At 49.4% G+C, this 19,707-nt stretch overlaps 2 protein-coding genes across 14 annotated transcripts in view; one reads left to right on the forward strand and one right to left on the reverse strand.

The window, feature by feature from the left end:
* DNM3 (dynamin 3) overlaps positions 1 to 11,909 on the forward strand; it is a 383,116-nt gene extending 371,207 nt beyond the window's left edge. For 4 of the 10 annotated variants that reach the window (XM_037035176.1, XM_037035177.1, XM_037035180.1 and 1 more), the window contains 2 exons: positions 10,617 to 10,664; positions 11,746 to 11,909. In XM_037035176.1, the coding sequence (XP_036891071.1) occupies positions 10,617 to 10,664; positions 11,746 to 11,782 (85 nt within the window). In that variant the 3' untranslated portion in view covers positions 11,783 to 11,909. Of the gene's footprint in view, positions 1 to 2,492; positions 7,299 to 10,616; positions 10,665 to 10,704; positions 10,750 to 11,745 lie in introns of those variants that run through there. The other 6 variants (XM_037035178.1, XM_037035179.1, XM_037035183.1 and 3 more) reach the window with 3 other exon arrangements.
* Positions 11,910 to 17,186: 5,277 nt separating this feature from the next.
* Positions 17,187 to 19,700, reverse strand: PIGC (phosphatidylinositol glycan anchor biosynthesis class C). Of its 4 annotated transcripts, none has more exons than XM_037035043.1 (2): positions 19,595 to 19,700; positions 17,187 to 18,572 (listed from the first exon to the last, which is right to left on the reverse strand). In XM_037035043.1, the coding sequence occupies exons 1-2, from the start codon at positions 19,654 to 19,656 to the stop codon at positions 17,477 to 17,479; spliced, it is 1,158 nt and encodes a 385-aa protein (XP_036890938.1). In that variant the 5' UTR covers positions 19,657 to 19,700; the 3' UTR covers positions 17,187 to 17,476. The 4 variants fall into 4 exon arrangements, with proteins under 4 accessions (XP_036890938.1, XP_036890939.1, XP_036890940.1 ...); XM_037035044.1 differs by having other exon boundaries at positions 17,187 to 18,554; positions 19,595 to 19,691; XM_037035045.1 differs by lacking the exon at positions 19,595 to 19,700 and adding an exon at positions 19,414 to 19,553.
* Between the last annotated feature and the right edge of the window lie 7 nt (positions 19,701 to 19,707).

The raw sequence follows: 19,707 nt of genomic DNA on the forward strand, positions 1-19,707 counted from the left end.
ACAGAACAACTTCCAGTCCACCGTGCCACGCTCGTCGCTGAGTTTATCGTTAAGATCCACTTTTTTCCTATAAAACTCCCTAGTTGAGTCTGACTCGTGATTGAGTCTTCTAGCCCAGGTTCCCTATGTAAGTTCAAAGTCTGGCCTATTCCCTCGCCGCCACCTACTCTCCCCTCCAGTAACTGCTTAGTTACTAAGACTGCATTTCTGTGTGTTACATGACTGTTAAACTCTGTGAGGAGAGGGATCCTATTATTTAGTATTTATTTCAAGCATCTGCTAAAGAACTTTACAGGCAGAGTTCTCAGGAGTCTAAGTTCTATACATCACTGTAGCTGTTTGGTTGGTTGGTAGTTTGTTTGGTGGTTTCTCCATAGTGTCACTTACTAATAGATACTTTTATTTCATGGAAAGATCGATGGATATCACAATGGGATATGCTTACCCATTGTTTCCTACCCTAGGAGAAACTTCCGCTTACTCAGGTGTCAAACACTCAGTGGCTGAATGACAGCACTAAGATAGACAGTGCAGGAAAATGAAGAGGAGTAGGACACAACCCGTGTCTCACTGGGGGAGAGAAACGTACACCTGGTGAGAATTCGCTGTGATACCGAGTCCTGTGGATGTGCAGGAGAAGCCGCGTGCAAAGATGGGGGCGGGAGGTCAGAGAAGACTCCAACGAGATGGGTTGTGCAGGAGGGCGATCAGTTCCAGTCGGTGAGCCAAAGGACACTGAAATGTAACATTATGCTAAACACTGTATGAAACACGTTAAGTGGACCTGACCTCTGGCCTCGAGATCTGTCACATCAAAGGGAAACGCGATGCAGTTTCAAGGTGCAGGACATTCATTAAACAAATACAGCCCTTTTCAATGAAAAGGGGTCCCGTGCTACTGAAAGAGCAGGTGAGTCTGGCAGCATCATAAGTAAAAAGGGGGATTATGGGAGGATTTTTCCCAGCAGGGAGTGGCTAAAACATCTCAGGTGGTCGCCGTAGCCAATAGCCTTTCTGCAGGACGATGACTGACTTGTTAACTCCAGTTGAACACCTAGTACTGATTGGCGTAGCTTTGCTACTGTGCCTTTAAAATATCCCCCATTACACATTCAAAAATTGAGGACTTGTGTAATGATAAGACTAGTGTAAGATGTTAGATTGGAATCCACTTTCCAGAGGAGACCTGTCTCTAGCCACTTAGACATTTTGTTCAGTGTGGGAGGCGGAAGGAACTCTGCTGATACCCGTGGGTTTGTGCATAAGGGGGCGGGAGGGGGGGGCTGGTGTTTCTAACGGGAGGCAACAGTATCTCTTTTGCTTCAGTTTTTCCCTTGAGCTCTCATTTTATTTTATGTCCTGATTGCTTTCTTTAACTTTTTTAACTTCTCTTCTTCGTACGTAAGAAAGGACATTTGACTCAATCAATTTACTGTTTCCATCCAGGAGAAAATTACAAGTCATCCCAGAAGGGGTCCTCCTGGAAAAGCTTGGTGGGAGAGTTTTATCAAGAAGAAAGGTTTTCATTGGTAGAATTTGTTGAATTTTCTTGGTTATAAAAGTCACTCCCCACCACAGTATCACCCCAAGATATGAAGTCAAGAAGAGACACACAAAAACTTAGGAATGCATTTAGGAAATAAATGGGGGGGGGTTCAGGAAGTGAAGAGTATTACTTGCTAAAGTTGAGATCTTCGGGCACAAGAATATTGCATTACCCTGAGTTTATTTATTCAGCAACCTCAGCTATCAGAAACACCATTACCAACCAGCAAATGAGCAAAATTGTATAAAAATTATGAGCGTAACAGTAGAACTTCTGGGACCCAAAATGGGAACAGGAGGCCTCGCAACAGATGCTCAGGTACTCGGGTACTTGGATACTCGGCGGTCAGGTACTCGGGTACTCATGCTGCGCCTATTGGCACATAATGTAGAGAATCCCAAACCCTTGATTTTCCAGTACTCTGCAAACTGTAAGTAGGTACAGAACAAAGTGGAGAAAGCTATTGCTAAAGTCAGTGAGAAGTGATCACTAATATCCCACCAGGAGGAAAAGGGGAAGATTATCATCACATCAAGAGAAATAAAAATTCAAAACCCCTCCTTCTTGGAGGCCCCTTATTGGTTCCTGGAGTATGCCTTATTAGTTCCCCAGTATCGATAACTGCAAGGGATCATACTGTATTGGCTGAGAAATGTGGAGTGCATTTCAGATGACTTTTCAATAATTTCCTATTTGTATTAGTATTGGGAGGCATGACTTCCATATTCGGAAAGATTTGCATGTGAAAAAAGCACTCACTTTTGTTTTTAGAAATGCTGGGTGAATGAAAGAGAACAGTGGTAGAATTGTTACAGGTGGCAACCTGTCCTGCTGGCCTGTCTGCATGCAGCATGTTGGGGTGACGGCTCTTTCTTGGGGTCTTGGGGACCACCTGCTGCTCGGTATGCTACCTGCCTCTTTGACCTCTCTCTTTCTGTCTTTCTAGCCGGAGACCACCCCCATCACCAACTCGCCCCACTATAATCCGCCCGCTAGAATCCTCTCTGTTAGACTAAAGGAAGTCTCTGGCCTGGCAGCTCGTTACTAACGAACCAGGCGAACGCCACGCATTTGATAGCCGTCGCGGTAAATCATGAGTAGTCGCGTGTGTGGACATCCGTAGGCAAGTAACCCGTTGTACTAACGCACCCGTCACTCACCTGCATTGCTCATGGTACCTCCGCCCTCTGGGGGGGTCGACTCTTGAGAACTGCTGAGTCTGCGAGGCTTTCTGTGTTGTGCCGACCCAGGTAGGTTCGTGGGGCAGCCCTACGCTTTGAGGATCGCCCTGGGATTACATTTGAAATGGCACTGGACAAGTTTCCCAGGTTACCTTCCAGAGAGCCCACTGAATATAATTCTTACGAGATCTCAGATGGGGGGGCTCAGACCTAAGCCATACGTATTTATTTTCCCACGTTCTGTTTTGGTTGTCAGAAAAGGTAGTGTTTATTATTAAGGTTTCTGTCTACTCCACAATTACCTGTTTATATCCTTTCCTTCCTCTTTATTTTATAAGACTGCTAGGAAGTAAATTTTTTTTAAATCAGGGTTTCTTAAGAAGAAAGCTTTTTCCAGAAGCGCAAGGTAGTTTGCAAAGGAAAAGTGAATGCGCTGCTTGTTCCAGAGGCTTCCCCTCAGGCCAGTGAGTTTCGTTTCATGCTAGAAGCTCATTCAACAACACGTCAGAGTTTGTTTCTTCTGTGGTCATCCAGAAGATCTCACTGGTTAATTTGAGAATTCAGGAAGAAGCAAAACATCACGTCTCTAGGAGTATCTGGAAAATGTAATCTCTGCATTCATTTATATAATCACTTCTTCACAGGTTACAGTGAAGGCTGACGTGGAAAACATTTATTTTTTCAGATGCACCCTAATTTCAGGCACGGCTGACTACGCTTTGATACGAACTCTGGTTTATTTGTTTATGTGGTTGGTTGGGGCAGAAATATTCCTCTCTTTCTCTAACACGCAATTCTCGGGTGTAAAAATGTAGCCTCCCTTTAAAACAGGCTCAAAGTAACTTTGTCCGTTCTAGGCTTTCTTAACAAATCGTGAGCCTTCCTATGGGGTAACCCTGTTTAAAGAACCGGGACCTGGAATGAAAAGAAAAGTCGTTTTGTTTAAGAGCAGAGTTCACAACTTTTATAGTTATGCAACTTCAGAGTCTTTATCCGGGTCATTCCAGAGAACGGCATTAAGACACGGAGACCCAAAGCAAATTGGCAAATTCTAACATTTCTGAAATTTACAAGAGCCCTTTAGCCTGGGGGTGAATAGTTCAGCCTTGAGGCTGAGTTTTGGACGACCCAGGACCAGATGATTAGTGCACAGGAGGCCCGCCGGAGCCAACTGGAATCTGGTCTGCTAACCGGTCCCAGCCGGGTCCCGCGACACTATTTCATACTCCGCAGAAGTAAATCAGGTTTCACCAACTGAAACGTCTCCCTTTGAAAGCAGCAAGCGTGATTTGTATGTTCACTTCGCTTTAATTTCCTGTGTAGTTTATACCCAGAGCAGACACCCATAAACTATGAAGTAAAAACTTTCAGCCATTATTAAAAAAGAGAGCTCGCTGAGCTGAACAGCATTGTGCCGAACTTACTCTAAAGGGTTACAGCCCACTCAGGCAAAACCCAGAGAGTTCAAGATTCATTAAAAAGGGCATTTCAACTTTTAAGTTACAAGGGACTGTATAAAGATCTCCATCCTAAATCTCATATCTCATTTTTCTTTCTGTTGGGGAAAAATTAACTCGGTGAAGGGAGCAGATGAGCAAGAAACATACTATGTTTTAAAAAATAGTGTCACGGCTCAATGGAAATATGTTAAGTAAACATCCAGAGTGAAACAAGTAGTCATCTATAGTGAGATCTTTTCATAAAATCCCCTCCATGAAGGATTCCCTTTGCTTCTTCCTTTGAATTTCCAAAAAGAGGCAGCTCATGGAGTATATGCCCCAGGGTTTGGCTTTGGGCTGCATGTGGTTTGCGCTTTGCTGTGTTTCAAAAACGTCCTTCTGTTCAAGGAAAATATTGCGGACAACCACGGCCGAGTTCTTAGTTCAGCACAAACCGTGTGAAAGAAAATTGGAGATTCTTTTCCCAAGTTCCTTCCCCTGATTTTACGCATTCGTAAACAATGGCACTTGTCTTCGGTGGCCGCTGCTCTCAGATTATAATCCCACAGTTGCACTGTCCCAACTGCCTCTCCTGTGGGTACCTTTTCATCCTCGTTCTCTTCTGCGTGGTTGCTGACGGGACCCAGCCCCCACCCCTGGAATTCAGCTGGCATGTTGGAGAACATGTTCAGTTTGCCCCAGTGCGACGTCCTGTGATGAATTCTGACCCCACTCCCCAGCGGGTTTGCACCCCGCTGAGGGGAGACGTCAGGGTCGATGTGCACGGAGTGGGGAATGGAAGGACACTTGGGAGCGGAAGCTCCATTCGGGCGGGAGTGGAGCTTAGTGAGCTTTCTGGTGTTTCCCGCTCTGCTTCACGCCTTGCGTACCTTCCTCCTACCCCCGGTGTGGTCTGCGTGACACACGGAGCTCTGTTGTGTCTCGTGTAGCAAAATAAAACATACAGTGTTTCAGGGTTTGGAAAAATAAACTGTCTGTTTGGTAGGTCGATCTATTTTAATGCCACATGCTAAATCCTGCATGCTTATTGATTCATTGGAATAACCATGTACTCACCTGTGGACAGATTATTGAAATAGTGTTAACTTAGGACAGCTCTATTGCATTTCCAGAAGCCATCTACCCAAATGACTCTCCTGAACATTGCTTTTAGCTGTGTCTTGTCACATAGCAGAGCAGTGGGGTCTGTTTATTCGCGAACGGCCTAAGTGTTCCGATACCAACTCACCTACCCCCAAACTGGCCATAACGGAACCAGTTCCTGTGATATAACTATAAGCCTCCTGAATTTAGGGTTTAAAAGTAGTCACGTAGATTAATTTTATGACTTTTTAGTGTAGCGTCGACCATAATTCTCCAGAATGAAGTGGGACCTAATACCAGTATGTGGTACCTGTTGATGTTTTCCGTGTACAAACACGTTTTCTATGCATGTGTCTTTATGTAGAACAGTGTACACATAGTGTGTTTGTTTCTGTAAGTTCGTGCATTTTGTGCCCCTTGGGCAGGTAGGTCTAAAAGCGCTTGTTAAAATGCCACAAGCATGAGTGTGATTGTGTGTGCGCTGTGCATACGTGTATGTGGAGGGATGTAAATATTTACGTATCCGTGTGCTCTGTATGTGTGGGTGTGAATATATATTTTTAAACTGTGCTAGTACAGGAGCCTGGAAAGCCTGCTATAATGCATGGTAACAGTGCTTCAGTTCTCAGAGTACCTGAGGAATCCAAAAGTTTCTCCAGATCCTATTCATTCTGAGAGGCGCAAAGATAAGAATTACCATGACAACGTGGTGGAATTAACGGGCACAGGTATTTGTATATAAATCTGCCACTGTCTAAGGTGGAAAGATAACCTTTCCAATGTGGTTCAATCAGAAGTGTGAAATCGGGAAACGTGCACTGAGGTTCTCTAATTATCCTTGGATTGTTGAGCCGAATCTTAAAAAGCCAAGTTGGTCTACCCAGACATCCTTTCTCTACAGTAATTGTTTTAAAAATGTAGAGGTAACAAATGAAGTGGATCCTTCCGAGAAAATGGGCTAGAAACGCAGGGGAGACGTTTCATAACACCTCGGAGGTGGGTCATCGGTCCTCTTTGTCAGGCGAACATTTTTTACTTGGACAACAATGTAATCATTTGGAATGGACAGGAATCTCCTTAACCTTGAGAATGAACTCTACATAGTAGGTCTCTGTTTATGGAACTCAGTGGAAGAAGGAGGCTGGAGGCGTGACTTTTCTGTCATTTCACCAAGAGGACTGACAGCTGTGAGCTCAGGGTAATGTGATTCCCGAGAAATGATTATCGGTTCGCTCCATCACCCCGTCCTTTCTCACAAGCTCAAATGTGTTAGATTGTCTTAGGCCATCCCGTCTAGTTGCCGTGTTTAAAATGCCGAGGCGCTCTGTATCACAGCCTTGAAGAGTATGTTGAAGCTATGATATATAAGCTCTTCTGTTGGTGTATTTGTGCCAGAACGTGCGCGCGTGTGTGAGAACAGGAGACGGGAAGTTCAGGGACAGTCTCTCGTTTGTCTTAAGACCTGTTCACACTGGGGTGTTGGTGGGACTTCCCGCCTCTCCGAGCTGGGTTGCTCGGGTGAAGGCCTTCCCTTCTTTAATTTTTACCCTTGAATTCCTCAAACTTTGCTCTCTGTGTAATGTTCTATAAATTATGATGAAAGTATCTCTGTCTGCCCTCTCGCGCTGTCTGCTGCCAGTTGGATGAGAAGCACTCCTCCCAACCAGAAGTCCGCCGTTACTCGATTGCGTGTGACGTCATGTGTACAGCCCGTGCTTTGCCTGCTCGTCTGTATTGTCACTCCCCTTTTTCATTCGCATTCCTTCTTTTGCCTTTTTATGAGGAAGCGATGTACAGAAGCAAAATCTTGTCTTCTCTGTTGGATCTCTGATTAATTTGAGCAAGAATACTTTCCACTGTCTTCTTGGCACTTTGGGTTTCTTAAGGCTGATTTATGGATGGACCCTGTAAATGGAATTTTTGAAACCAGGTCCTAAAGCTTGTACCATTCTCGAAGGTCACATGTACCTGTTGTGAACATGTGAAGCTGTATTTCTGAACCCGAAATAAATGATAACATTTGAAGGATTCCCCCTTCCTCATCGTTTGTTATGCATCCGAGTCGTTTCTATGCACACCAATAAAGTCATGAGACTTCTAAGTATTTATAACTCTTTTGATCAAACTGGTCCAGAATTACCGACATGGAAATTGAAAACATTGGGCATTACTGTCATTAATCTGGGGGGAAGAATGAGACTTTTGAAGGGAGCAAATGGGAACCATCAAAGTTAGCAGAATAGGGGGCATTTCATCACTGATTCGAAGTCATTGTCGGCCTCGGTTCAAAAGGGCCCGAACCTTAGAGAGCTGAGGGGGCAATGTGGCACCTTCCAAGAGACCCCATGACATTTCAGTGTTTGTCACTGAAAGGGAAGTGTCCCTGGAAGACCTCGGGAAAGAGGAAGAATACTTAGCCCAAATGTTAGGTCCCCCGAAGGCGTTTCCTACAGAAAGGACTGCGCTGCCACCTCAATAGCGGTCCTCCTTGCTCAGCATTGGCGGAGAAGCGTCCGCTTTCCATTTAGGTTAGGAGCCCGGAAGAGTGTTGAGTAGTTACACGCATCCTCGTCCTGACTGAGCCCCCGGAGAACAAAGACAGACTCTGCATTGAGAGTTTTACAAACAGGGCCCTCCCCTGCAGACCTGGTCCCAGATGGCGCCATCCGCCAGCGGAGACGGAGTGGGGGAGGGAAGCGCTGCTCTGCTTAACGCCTTGTGCGCAGGGTCCGCTCACGATGAACGGGCGCATCGCAAAGACTGCGTGTTACTTCCCGCCGCCCTGCTGTCCTTTCTTTCCCACCTCCACGTCTTCCTCGAGCCATCAGATACTTCAAAGGAAGCTTCTTGCCGGCGAGGGGGTTGCGGTGGGGACCGTGGGGACCTTACATGGGCGGGGGGGCGGTTGGGAGGTAAGTGTGTGAGTCTATATTCAGAATAGTTTCTAGTTACCAAAGCCAAGGGCCTTATTGTAACTATGTGGCCAATGTTCATTTGCATTTTTTAAAAATAGTGCGGGCACCGGTGTACGTAGCTGCTCCATTAGTCTTCAAGATTCTTGCTTTTCTGCTGGAATCTCCGCACAGCACGCTGAGGAACACAGGCGGCGCTCGCGCACCGCGGCTGCCGCCCCTCTTCCCCGCGCAGCGCACACCTGCCACTGTCCCGGCCAAGACCATTCCTTGGTGCCCTTTCACGCTGGGGCCGCCTGGTCATGGGAATACACGCAGAGGGCGTGTTCCCCCAAGAGAACTCCATGAGATGTGAACAAGGCTTACACACACCAAGGTGTCTTGGTTCAACATGCCTGAGAAATGATCGCTAAAAATCTTTTTTTTTTTACTGGAAGACCATAAGGAAGCTCAAACGTGAGACTGCATTGTGAACCCCCAAGAGAGGGATAGTGTCTCCTTTCTCAGACCCACTTGTCCATCAGTGCCTTGTTCGAGGAGCATGTCACAGGACAGGTGCCCCCAGCATGTGCCCTAGCACGCACTGCCTTGGTGGCTTTAGTCCACAGGGAGAAGGCGTTGAGGGTGACCATCCCCGCAGAGCCTGCTGGCTGTGAGAGCAACCAGTGCTCCCAGCCTAGGACAGTCCTGGACCCTTGCTGCTCTGTAACAGAAACGTCTGGACCCCAATCAGGGAAGTCACATGGGAACAGGAGGCACAAGGCAGTTGAGAGCACCAGGCAGTGAGCCTTACTGAGTCTTGTTGGAGGGCCCAGGCCATTTTCACCAATGCCTTTTCTCTCTCTCTCTCTCCAAAAAAAAAGCCCCTTTATGTTGATTCCCTGGCCCCCATTTTCTTCTTGCAAAGGAAGGGATCCAGGCTGATTTCGAAGTAACGGGCATCTGGGGAGTGTTGAGAAGGGCACCTACTCAGGCAGCCTTTCCCATTGCGCTTTCCCAGGGCTGCAGGCTCAGCCGCTGCTCTGGGATGTTAGTTCCCTGAACGGTGGTCAGAGAATGCAAGCAGAGGGGGTTTGGGGAGATTGTGGCAGAAAAAGAAAAAGCCCGAAGGAAGACCTTCCCAAGGGTCTCGCCAGGGCAATGTCACCCTAAGGCCAGACTGCAGCATAGAGGTAGGTTCAGGAGGTTGAGGGTCGCTCATCATTCTCACTCATATTGAAGTCTTCTCTGTATGAAGTGTGCCCACGCTCCACACACAGCTTTTCCTGTCTCCTCTCCTTTCTATTCTGGCTGAAGTTATTTTCCAGAAAGCTTAGGAAGGCTCAACATGGCGAGGTAGCTCAGTTGGTTAGAGCGTCATCCTAGTACACCAAGGTGGTGGGTTCGATCCCCGATCAGGGCACATACAAGAATCAACCAATGAGTGTACCAGTAGGTGGAACAACAAATCAGTATTTCTCCCTCCCCCACTCTCTCTCAAAAAAATCAATAAATTAAAATTTAAAAAAATATTTTTTTAAAAAAGAAGATGTAACCTAAAATTGTCCCCTCAATTGGGTACATTTGCTAGGACTGCGAACACTGCCACGCTGGGCTTTGAAGTTGTCAACAACTCCGCCCATCTCAGTCGGCACTCTGACTTCTGTGTTGGAGGCGGCAACAGCGTCAGGCACCTTTGAAACCCTTCGTATAAAAGATCAGAATACTTCCAGGACTTGCCTTCAAGCACTTCAGGGTGGTGTAAGCACCGTAGAAAATTCTGGAAAGACACAGCAAAACCCAAACTGCCGAGATCCTGACAGGACTCCGAGCCGTTAATGATGCCTTTCCTGCGCCAGGAGGAAAGTTAGAGGTTCAGGGAAGGGGGATAGGCCGTTGTCTGGGGGACAGGCGGCGTGCTGAGCTTGGAAGCAAACATTCCCACCGTGGGTGCCACACATTCTGAGACGCAGCAGCATTTCGGGCCCTGAGTCCACACTGGAAGACCAAGCCGGCTCACACGGGACAGTGCTTCGGCAAGTGCCCACGGAACAGCCCTTCAGCATGGGGGACACGCTGCTCCTTGTGATGACTCACGTCCCCAGCCCCACCGAGGCCACTGAAGGTGCCACTGCCCCTTCCAAACTCCAAACTAGTTTGTGTCTGTCGGGCAGGTGACAAATCTCATGGAGCTTGACTGAAATTTAATTACACTTTTTTTCGGGAAAACACCCATTATCTGAAGGCTTGCAGGCCCCCTGCCTTCCCCGCCCCCACCCCACAGTTGAAAGGTTAGGGACCAAGAACAAGTTCTTTATCATTTCTGTGGCTGGGAGGGCTCCCTACTGTAGCCAACTTAAACTGAACCAAAGAAAAATTGGTTGTGGACTTAGGCGAAGGTAACATTATTTGTTTTTGTGTGTGTTTGTTTTTGTTTTATTTATTTTTTAACAAGGCGCAGAAATAGCCCCATCAGTTTGGTTCCGCTAACGTCTCGGAAAAGGTAAAAAAGGAGTTTGTTTTTGTGTTTGTTTTTTTTATAGACCTCATTGCTCTACTCACTGACGTGTTACCAGAGTAAGACCGAAGTGAGTATGTTTTCGGGCCTGCAGATGAGGGGCCCCCAAGAAGTCCTGTGGAGAGTAGGGTGTGGGCCAGTGGCTCACAGTCACGCGGAGTTTGTCCCGGCTTTGTTAGAGGGGGAAACCCATAGACCCTGCCGGGAACCAGCGGGGCAACAGCCCTCCACCGGCACCCAGAGCTGTTCTCGGCGCTGGGGTGGTTACTGGGTCTGGGCTCCGGCAGCGAGACGTCCAGGGAGGCTGACGTGGAAACGGAGGACCCTAACCCCTCGGGTGACGACATGCAAGCCAGACTAGGGGCACGGAGAGCGAGCCCAGGTCAGAGTCCGTCAGAACCTCGGGGGCACCCGCTCTTAGACAGAGGGAAATCCTACACACCCCGGGCTCACCGGGGCCCCGGCCTCCCCTGGTCGTCTCCCTGGCCTGGGGAAGGCTAACGCAACCCGGCATATTCACCTGGGGCAAATTCTTGCTTACAAATCCTCGTCAGCAACCCCGACATTGTCTGCACTGTGCTTATGTAGCTGATTCGATGATCTCTATACACCTTCTTACTTCCCTTATCTTGAAAAAATCTCACCTGTCGTACTCCTACATCCACTCCCTCCCCACCTCTGGAGATTTCACAATATTCATCGAAATCTTGGGAAATGACCGAATGTCCCCAACGTCAGGGCTGGGAAGTGAACCCTCGGGTGGCAAAGGGATTTGTCTCTCGTGCTCGGGCCTCCTGAATGCGGCTGTGTGGACTCCTCACACCCTGGGCTCAGATGGCTCGTACCTGGCACACTCCCGACAGCCCGGGGCACAGCTGACTGCCACGGAGCGTCCCCCGCGTCCCCTCGTTGTCTGCATGCTTTTTGGGTCTGATTTGAGTGTGGTTTCCGTGGGATAATTTTGCATGCTCTTATTTGGATTTGTGTTAGAATAATTCGGGCATTGTTTTCTTCCTCGGCCTCTGTGTTTTTCGTTCTGTTATTTTGTCTGTTTTGTTTTCCCCAGGCGACCCCCTCCTGCCATTCCCGGACGGCCATCCTAACCCTCACCATCCGCCTCCTTCCCTTTACGGCAGCTCGTCCATCCGTGGTGTTGGACAGCCTCTCGTTTGCACTGTCTGTCTATGTACATAAAAGCTTTTATTTTTGATCCACAGCCAGAATAAAAACAAAGTTTATTCTGTATATGAAACCATCAAAATGCGTTCTGTTTCTTTTTTTCCGAAGAAGACCCAAATTTTAAAAAAGAGTTCTTTGCCTCTCAAACCAGGTAAGGTGAAAAAATACATAACTTGATCTTTGAAGGAGCTCAGTGGAAAAAAAAGGATTAATTTTAAGTTCTCAAAGCATTGTGATTTAAGATGCTATTCGGTGTGAATAATAATCTGTCTTCGATTTGAAATGTCTGCCCCATAGAAGTGTTAAAAGTCACAGTAAACATTCTGGGAGTCAAGAAAAGAACACTGATTAATTTCAACCTGCCTCAAAAGAATCCCATTAATAATTATTATTGCACAAGAAGTTTGGCTGTTTTTAATATTTTTCTAAAGGCTCTGCGAGGTCACATCTGTGAGATCATAGAAGTAATGGTCAGTCCCAAGCACATAAACCTCACACATTGTGTCTTGGCAAATTTAGGGGGAAAATACCATTCAGAATAAAAGTACCAGGCGTGGTGATGTTGTCACCTTGGGAGGAAAGCTTCTGAATGATGTAAGTCGCGTGCCGGAAGGATGTAGTCTCTGAGAGGGAAATAGAATTTTTTATACCTTAACCCCCCAGGGATAATTGCATCACTGAAAGTTTAAACTATCAAAAAAAAACACCCAAAGATTTGTCCAAATAAAATGTTTATTATTAAGGCAATATACCACATGCTGCCAACCCTGTGATCTGAGCCCTTCCCAAAGGTTTGAGATTTAACTCGGAATTTCCTTTTCAAAGATGTATACGAGGTCTAAGTTACAAGTTGACAGTGTCACCTACTGGGTGAGACCTGTGCGGAGGGCCGGTCCCTTCGGCACGTCGGGGCAGAAACCCGCAGGGCAGGAGAGTGAAAACCGGTGCCTCTCGTCAGGAGTCGGTGCTGCGCTCCCTCCGTGTCCACCTGAGGTGAGCCCTGTGCAGGGAGTCCTGGTGGACTCGTGGGCGAGAACCTCCACCAGAAGTGGGCACCCCCCGCTCCTTAACAGGGCTGTCTCTGGGCCATAAAAGCCTTTTTTTAAGGCCTGCACACTCCACTCAAACACGCAAACCCAGTGCATTTCTCAGGTTAACATTTCCACGTGACGCGAAAGACCAGTTTTTACCTGTTTTCCCAGGCCCGGTGACTGGGAGTCGGAAGCACTGGTAACTAAGAAAAGTCATGGGCGCCCAACAGGGGGGCATGAACTGAAGTTCAAATCTACGTGGAGCTGCGGGGCTGATGCAGAACAGGCACGGGGCACAGCCCTCTGCCCCCCTCACCTGCGGCCCAGGTGGCTGATCCTGTCATTTGTGTCCCCATTGGATGGGATTCCCACCTGAGTACCTGTGCCACCAGAGACACAGTGTTCCTGGGTGACCTCTCACCCCCTCCTCAAACCAAAACGGAAGTTCTCAACAGGAGGGTTTTCACCAATTCACCCTTTTTTTAGGTGTCTGGTACTTTGCCACTTGGTTTTCCCCATGAACTTGCTTTTCTATACAGTGAGACACAGTTTAGAGGACTTTGGGACTTAAGTTGACCCGATGAACAAAAAGAAAGGACAGCTGGAGTCTCAGTAGAGTGAACCAGTTCCCGGGCAGCCCCACGGCGTTCACCAAAGAGGGGTGGTCCCCCCTCGCCTCAGGCAGGCGAGGAGAACGGTGCACAGGGGGCCTGGAGTAAAGGTGAATCGTGCCCAGGTTCACATGTATCTCCTGTTCATAGTGTTTCTACGTTTCATGATATCCCCCTCCCCAAGGCTCCTGTCCCTACCGCCCCCCTCAACCTTTGAGAGTTTAAAAAGCCCCGCGTTCCTCCGCGTTGACCATGACTTGGATCATCAGGAAGAACAAACTGCTATGCCTGTAACCCGGAACGTTTCTCGCCCTGGCTGGGTGGCTCAGTTGGCTATAGCGTCGTACCGATGTGCCAAGGTTGGGTGTTTGCTCTCCAGTCGGGCACGTGCATGAATCAACCAATGAATGAATCAACAAGTGGGACAACAAATCTCCCTCTCTCTCTCTTTCTCTCTGTCTCTTCCTAAAAGTCAATACATAAAATATTTAAAAAGTAAAAAATATTTCTTAAACATCCTCGTCCCTTTCTACACCAAACCTGCCTTGAATGCATGATAATGTCCTAGGGCCAGGGCCCCCCACCCCCAGAGAAGTGACAAGGTCAGAGCAGCTCACCCAACAAATAAGCATTTGCTAGGATAGGAACGTCGTGGTCACTTTTCCAGCAACAGCTCTTACTGACGGCAGTGCTACAGAAGCCATTGCGCTCTAAAGCCAGGCTATGCACTTCACCCAGGGCGTGCTCATGTTCTAGAACACGCTCCGACAAAGAAAGGAGCAGCGGAACTCATTTTGGCCAATCAGAAACCAAACCTCGCATTTCTCATGGAATAGTGTCATGCGAGACTCCAATTCGTCCAAGTGCGGGCCGAGAAAATGACGCAGGGGGCTTCCAGCAAAGAGCCTCTCAGTCCGGACGGCGCCTTCCACTGGAACCGGTAAGAGCTCCCCAGGCTCAGGCTGGAGAAACCCAAGGCATCTGAGAAATGGAGAAAAGACAACTAAAGGTGAGGGGAAAAATAACTCTCCCAATCCCTTCCTTACAGAGCATCACTGGTAAATACATGGCCGTGGGCTTTGGGTGCCACAGACTGACTGAGGGAGTGTTTCAACAAACCTCCTAGATCGGCGTGTCAAACTCATTTTCACCAGGGGCCACATCAGCCTCATGGTTGCCTTCAAAGGGCCGAATGTAAGTTTAGGGCTGTAGGAACTACTCCTTAACTAGGGGCAAGGAGCTCAGTGCCCCTGCCAGGTAGGAGCAAGGTGCCAGAACCGATAAAACTAGGGGGAGGGCCTGTGGGCCTTGTGTCTGCCACCTGTGTGTCCTAGAAGGTGAGAGCCACGATGAGATAAGGAAATACCTTCTGCTGTTCGTTTGTGACACCTTCAGTGGTTTGGGGTATGATATACTTGTATCCTTTTCATCCCTGACTTAGCCAAAAATGTAGTACTGGCCAACATCTGTTTTGTAACTCAACATTAAGTATTAGTTTAAAAAAAAAAACAACTCAGAAAATTATTACTGGAATCTTTGGCTCCGTTGCATGCGATTCTGAAGTAAACCTTTGCGACTGTGAACCCATTACAAAAGCACGAACCTCAGCCACAGGAAGGTAAGAGGGCTGGAAAAGAAAAAAGCTTCTGTCAGCCTTTGATAATGGGACAGAGTCTGTCTCTGAGTAAGTCGGAGGACACCCCAGCCACCTCCACTCCCGGCATATGCGCCCGTTTTTTGTTTGGGTTTCTTCCGCTGTGTGTTACTGCTGAGTCGCAATACTGCCAATGTGTCGAGTTTGGCAAGGTGGCAACTATCTCAGCTATCTACAAACTGCTACTCCCGTTGTTTTTAATCAAATCGAGTTCTGCAGTACTTTGTATCCGGCACTGATTCCCAACCCAGTTCTCGTCTTCGAGGCCCCTCGTGAACGGGGGTCCTGCGCAGGCAGGAAGCCCCCAGCCAGCCCAGGGGGCCAGAGAGATGGCAGGATCCTCGCAACAGTAAGGGCGAAGTCACCGCAGTGGGTGACAGAGAATGACAGTCTATTTCGGAAGCTACAAAATAACAATAGGAAACACCGCCTTTCAGTCTCTTAAGCGCGTGTGTATCAGCGCTTTTGTCTTCCCCCGGGCCCCTGGCTCCAAGTCTTTGCTTAATTGTTAGCTTTCTCCTGAGACCTACCCTGACCTCCTTGGTTAAAACCATTGCTTCTTTCCCATCGCATTTATCATCTTCTTCTATAATTTCTATCATCCGTCTTCCCTGCTAGAGTGTAAGCTCTCCTAGGTCAAGCACCTTTGTCCATCTTAGTCACAGATATATAACAATCACATAAATAATAGGTTGCGTAGTTAGTCCTTAGTACGTGTCTGTCCAATAACTTCCTGAGGCCAGACACAAAATGTGGATGGTACCAAGTAAGTGGAGACAGGCCTTGGCGGGCAGTAAATACGGTTAGACATCGGGGGAATTCGCAGTCTCCGCAACTCAAAAATGAAAATAGTACCTGGTTGACAGGCTTGGTAAGGCAAGGAGACAGTAAAGTGCCCGACACAGCGCCTGGTACACACTGGGCACTGACCATGCAGCTGTTACAGCTTACCAAACACCACGGTGTGCTGTGTGTTTCCCGAATTGGTGGGGACCTCGCCTATTTCCCAAACCACAGCTCAGCTTCGTGAATTTCGTTGTAAGAGGGAATACCAGTGACTTCCACAAGGTGGCACTGTGTCCAGCCCGGTTCCCAGCATTCAACCTGTTTGAAACGTTGTAAAACCGTGTGATCGATGCCCTCTGCTGGCTGGTTTTTGTTTTTCTTGACCTTGAGCCTTTGGCTTAGAAGGTGTAAATGATGGCCCTGGGTGCTTCCTCAAATACACTCAGCATGAATTCTTAAATCCACAACGGAAGCCAGCTGCCCAAAGGCGCACTCCGAACTCTGCAGAACTGACGGCAGCCTACGGGTACCACCCTGCCCCCAATTGGGTCGCCGCACAGAACCAGCGCGTTGCTACATTCAGATCCCTGCACGGGCAGCATCAGGCGCCCAGATAAAACATGCGGCTTTTGACCTTTGACACGGACAGCTACTGGGATTTCTGTTAGAATTTTATTTGGCATTCTAAAGATGTGAAGTCTGGCCGGAATTCTGTCTAGCCGCCCTGTGGGGCAGGAACAGCTGCCTCCGCTTCCCAGTGCAGGGGACAATCCCTCGTTTTCCAAGTCGCCTGCTGCACCAGCCCCCTTGGCTGCTCTCACTGACCTGGCTCCGGAAGGCCCAGCCGCCTTGCCCTAAAATGGCCTTCTGCCCACGTAAATCTCACCTAACCTCCAATGCTAACATCAAATGCCACCTCCCCTAGGAATTATTTCCTAATACTCCAGCTTGGCTTGACCTCCATCCCCTTTGAATCCCCCCAGCATCTTCCTGGGTATTAGGACCCACACATGCTGCACTAGGAACGAAGCAGAAACTCTGAGACAAGGCCAAGCGACTGATCCTGTAGTTTTAGGCAGCAAAACTAGACATGGCGCCCAGGGTCCTAGGACCTGAGCTCTAGGTAAGTAGCAGGCTGCATTAGTCCACTGAAAAGGGTAGAGAAGTGGCTTTATTAACACACACACACACACACACACACACACTTTTATTATCTGCCTTGTGCTTACAGAAAATCATGACGCAATTTGCTGGGCATGTTGTTAAGTTTTTAATAAATAGAAACCACGTCATTTCGTTTGTTACAGTCAGTAAGACACGGGAGGCCAGCATCTGTGGGCCCCAGAGCTTTTCCATCCCCCAAACAGAAAGGATGAGCACCGTCACCCCCCCAGCCCTTGGTTCTGCTGCTTTCCATCTCGGTTCTCCCGCCCGCACCGGCCTGCTGCGTCCAGAATGGAACTCCGCCTCCGATCGAGTCCTGGCTGGAGGGCTGGTCTACCAGCTCGCCTGAGTAATGGGACAGAGGTCCCTAACTTAGCTGAGGAACCTGGACAGGTCTTCTTTGATCTCAGCCTCATCCCAGGGCCCATGGATGTTTTCTTTAAAAAGCTGCAGGCGGATGAGGTAGAAAGGGCAGAGGCAGGAGATGGACACCAGCAGCAGCGCGAAGAGGGTGGCCCCCACGGCACTGATGGACAGCAGGCCCCCAAAGGCGGAGCCCGCAAAGAGCAGCGTGACCCCCACGTAGCTGCGGGGAGTACACGCCTTCAGTTTCTTCTGTAGCATGGGCCACAGGGCAAAGATCTGGATGGCAAAGGTCACCATGATGAAGGCGTGCAGGGACCGGGGCAGGCGTGAGGCCAGGCAGACAGAGGCAAAGATGGCCATGTTCAAGGACAGGGTGCTGGACACGATGGCGGCGTTGGCACCGTAGTCAAAGAAGATGAGGTGGCCCAAGAGCATGAAGACGGACATGGCGTAGATGGTGTCGGTGCTGACAGACTCCGTCAGGGTCTTCAGCACGGGCGAAAAACCGTACGTGAAGGTGATGAAGACCAGGGCGCTCTTCAGGTCAGCCCACCGGGTCCGCCCGCTCTTCCTCCGACCCTCCCCTCCATCCACGAGATCGAACAGAACGTAGCCGATCAGTGACAAAGCCAGGCCGGTCCCAAACAGCCAATGCGGGGCCAGAAGACCCTCGTCCATGTACCACCAGACGACCCCAAAAACGCAGACACAGCACAGCTGCTGGATCACCACGCTGGACTCGAACACCACGGCCCAGTACTGGTACTTCCGGGCGTGGATGTTCTTGCGGAGCTCTTCCAGGAAGCGCTGGTCCACGTAGTTGTCAGGGAAGGGCTGTCGCTCATACAAGACCTTCTGCCACCTGGCCTCCGTGGTGCTGGTTACGGGCTGGGCACGCGTCATCCTGCCCTGGGTCTCAGGCCTGTTCAGTCTCCCTCGCCCAAGCCCAGGTGGCTCCTGTCCTCTACAAGGTTTTGGATGAAGACCCCTCTGGAAATTCCATGCTGTGCTGTGGCTGACACGGTGCCAACCTCCCCGTGCTTTCAAAGCAGCAACGCAGGCCTCACCTTGGAGAGGCAAGTTCCTTCCCTGAGGCAAGTTCCTAGAAAAAGACAGACCAGGAACCTATGAAGCTTGTGCAGGTCAAGGGTAGGGCTGAGCTGAAATCAAACCAACTCACTTTACTAAAAGTCTAAGCAAAACGTGGCCCTGTTGTAATTAGGGACTTTAAAACTTCCTTTCACATTTTAAATGATCATCCCTTGGATAATGGTGGACATCACTGAGTGCCCAGGATGAGCTAAGTGCCTTACATAGCTTCTTCCATTTCACTGCTACAGCCCTGCAAGTTAGTGATAGTCCCACTTAGATAAAAAAAAAAGCTGAGACTGGAATCGCTCGGGTAACTCTGGCCCAAGTTAACAGCGGTAAAGGGTGGAGCCAGGTGCAAAGTCTGACCCCAAAGCCTGCACCTCCCACCAAACAGCTCTTAACTCAGCGTTCACACCCCTGAGTCCCCGGAGTGTCCCCAAGCCCTGTCATGGCGTGCTTGTCGCTGCCACTTAACGCGAATGTCTAGGGACAGGACCCAGGGCTTTCACTGGGTTCTCCTAGACATCCATTACTAAAGGGGTCTGAAGGCAACAGCAAACTACCCCACAGAGACAAATGTGAGCTCTACGGTTCATTTAGCCAAATCCAGGGGCTCGGAAACCAGAGGTCCTTAATCCTTTAACTGGGATTACCGTCCTCGAAAGAGCTATCCTCCCACTTCCACGGATGAAAGTCCTGTGGGGATCGGAAACCCGCTTGTCACGCTGGGAAAACTAGGAATCAGGCGTGCCAGCAACTGTGTGAAGGACTCACTGCCCGGCCTCACTTGTCGCGCGGAGACCACGACAGGTGTGGCCGCACCACACAAGCGGACCCTGGGAGGCCCTCACCGCGGCAGGAACTCGGGCCAGGGCACTGCCGGGCGGCAAGATCCGCGGCGCCCAAGGGCAGCCCCGGCCCACAGATCGGGGAGAGCGCTAGTGCCGGGAAGATGTCCCCGGGATGCCCGCCGCCACCCCGCGGCCAGCCGGGAGGGGGGCCCGGAAACACTGACTATGGCTCGGAACCCACCTGCCCGCCGGGTCGCAGGGGAGCGCGGTCAGGTGGGAACGGACGGACGCCTGCTTCCCCATCCGGGGCGCGGGGGCACCGGGGGCGCGACGGGGGCGAGCACTTCCGGGTCC

Source organism: Sturnira hondurensis, unplaced genomic scaffold, assembly GCF_014824575.4.
Source record: "Sturnira hondurensis isolate 20B ecotype Veracruz unplaced genomic scaffold, ASM1482457v3 Scaffold0022215, whole genome shotgun sequence".
In the NCBI taxonomy this organism is placed as follows: domain Eukaryota; kingdom Metazoa; phylum Chordata; class Mammalia; order Chiroptera; family Phyllostomidae; genus Sturnira; species Sturnira hondurensis.

Excerpts from the sequence above, each read along its gene's own strand:
- PIGC (XM_037035043.1), bottom strand. The coding sequence starts at position 19,656 with ATGGGGAAGCAGGCGTCCGTCCGTTCCCACCTGACCGCGCTCCCCTGC. Across the intron at positions 18,573-19,594 it reads CCCTGCGACCCGGCGGGCAG|GAACTTGCCTCAGGGAAGGA; the intron begins GTGGGTTCCGAG and ends GTCTTTTTCTAG.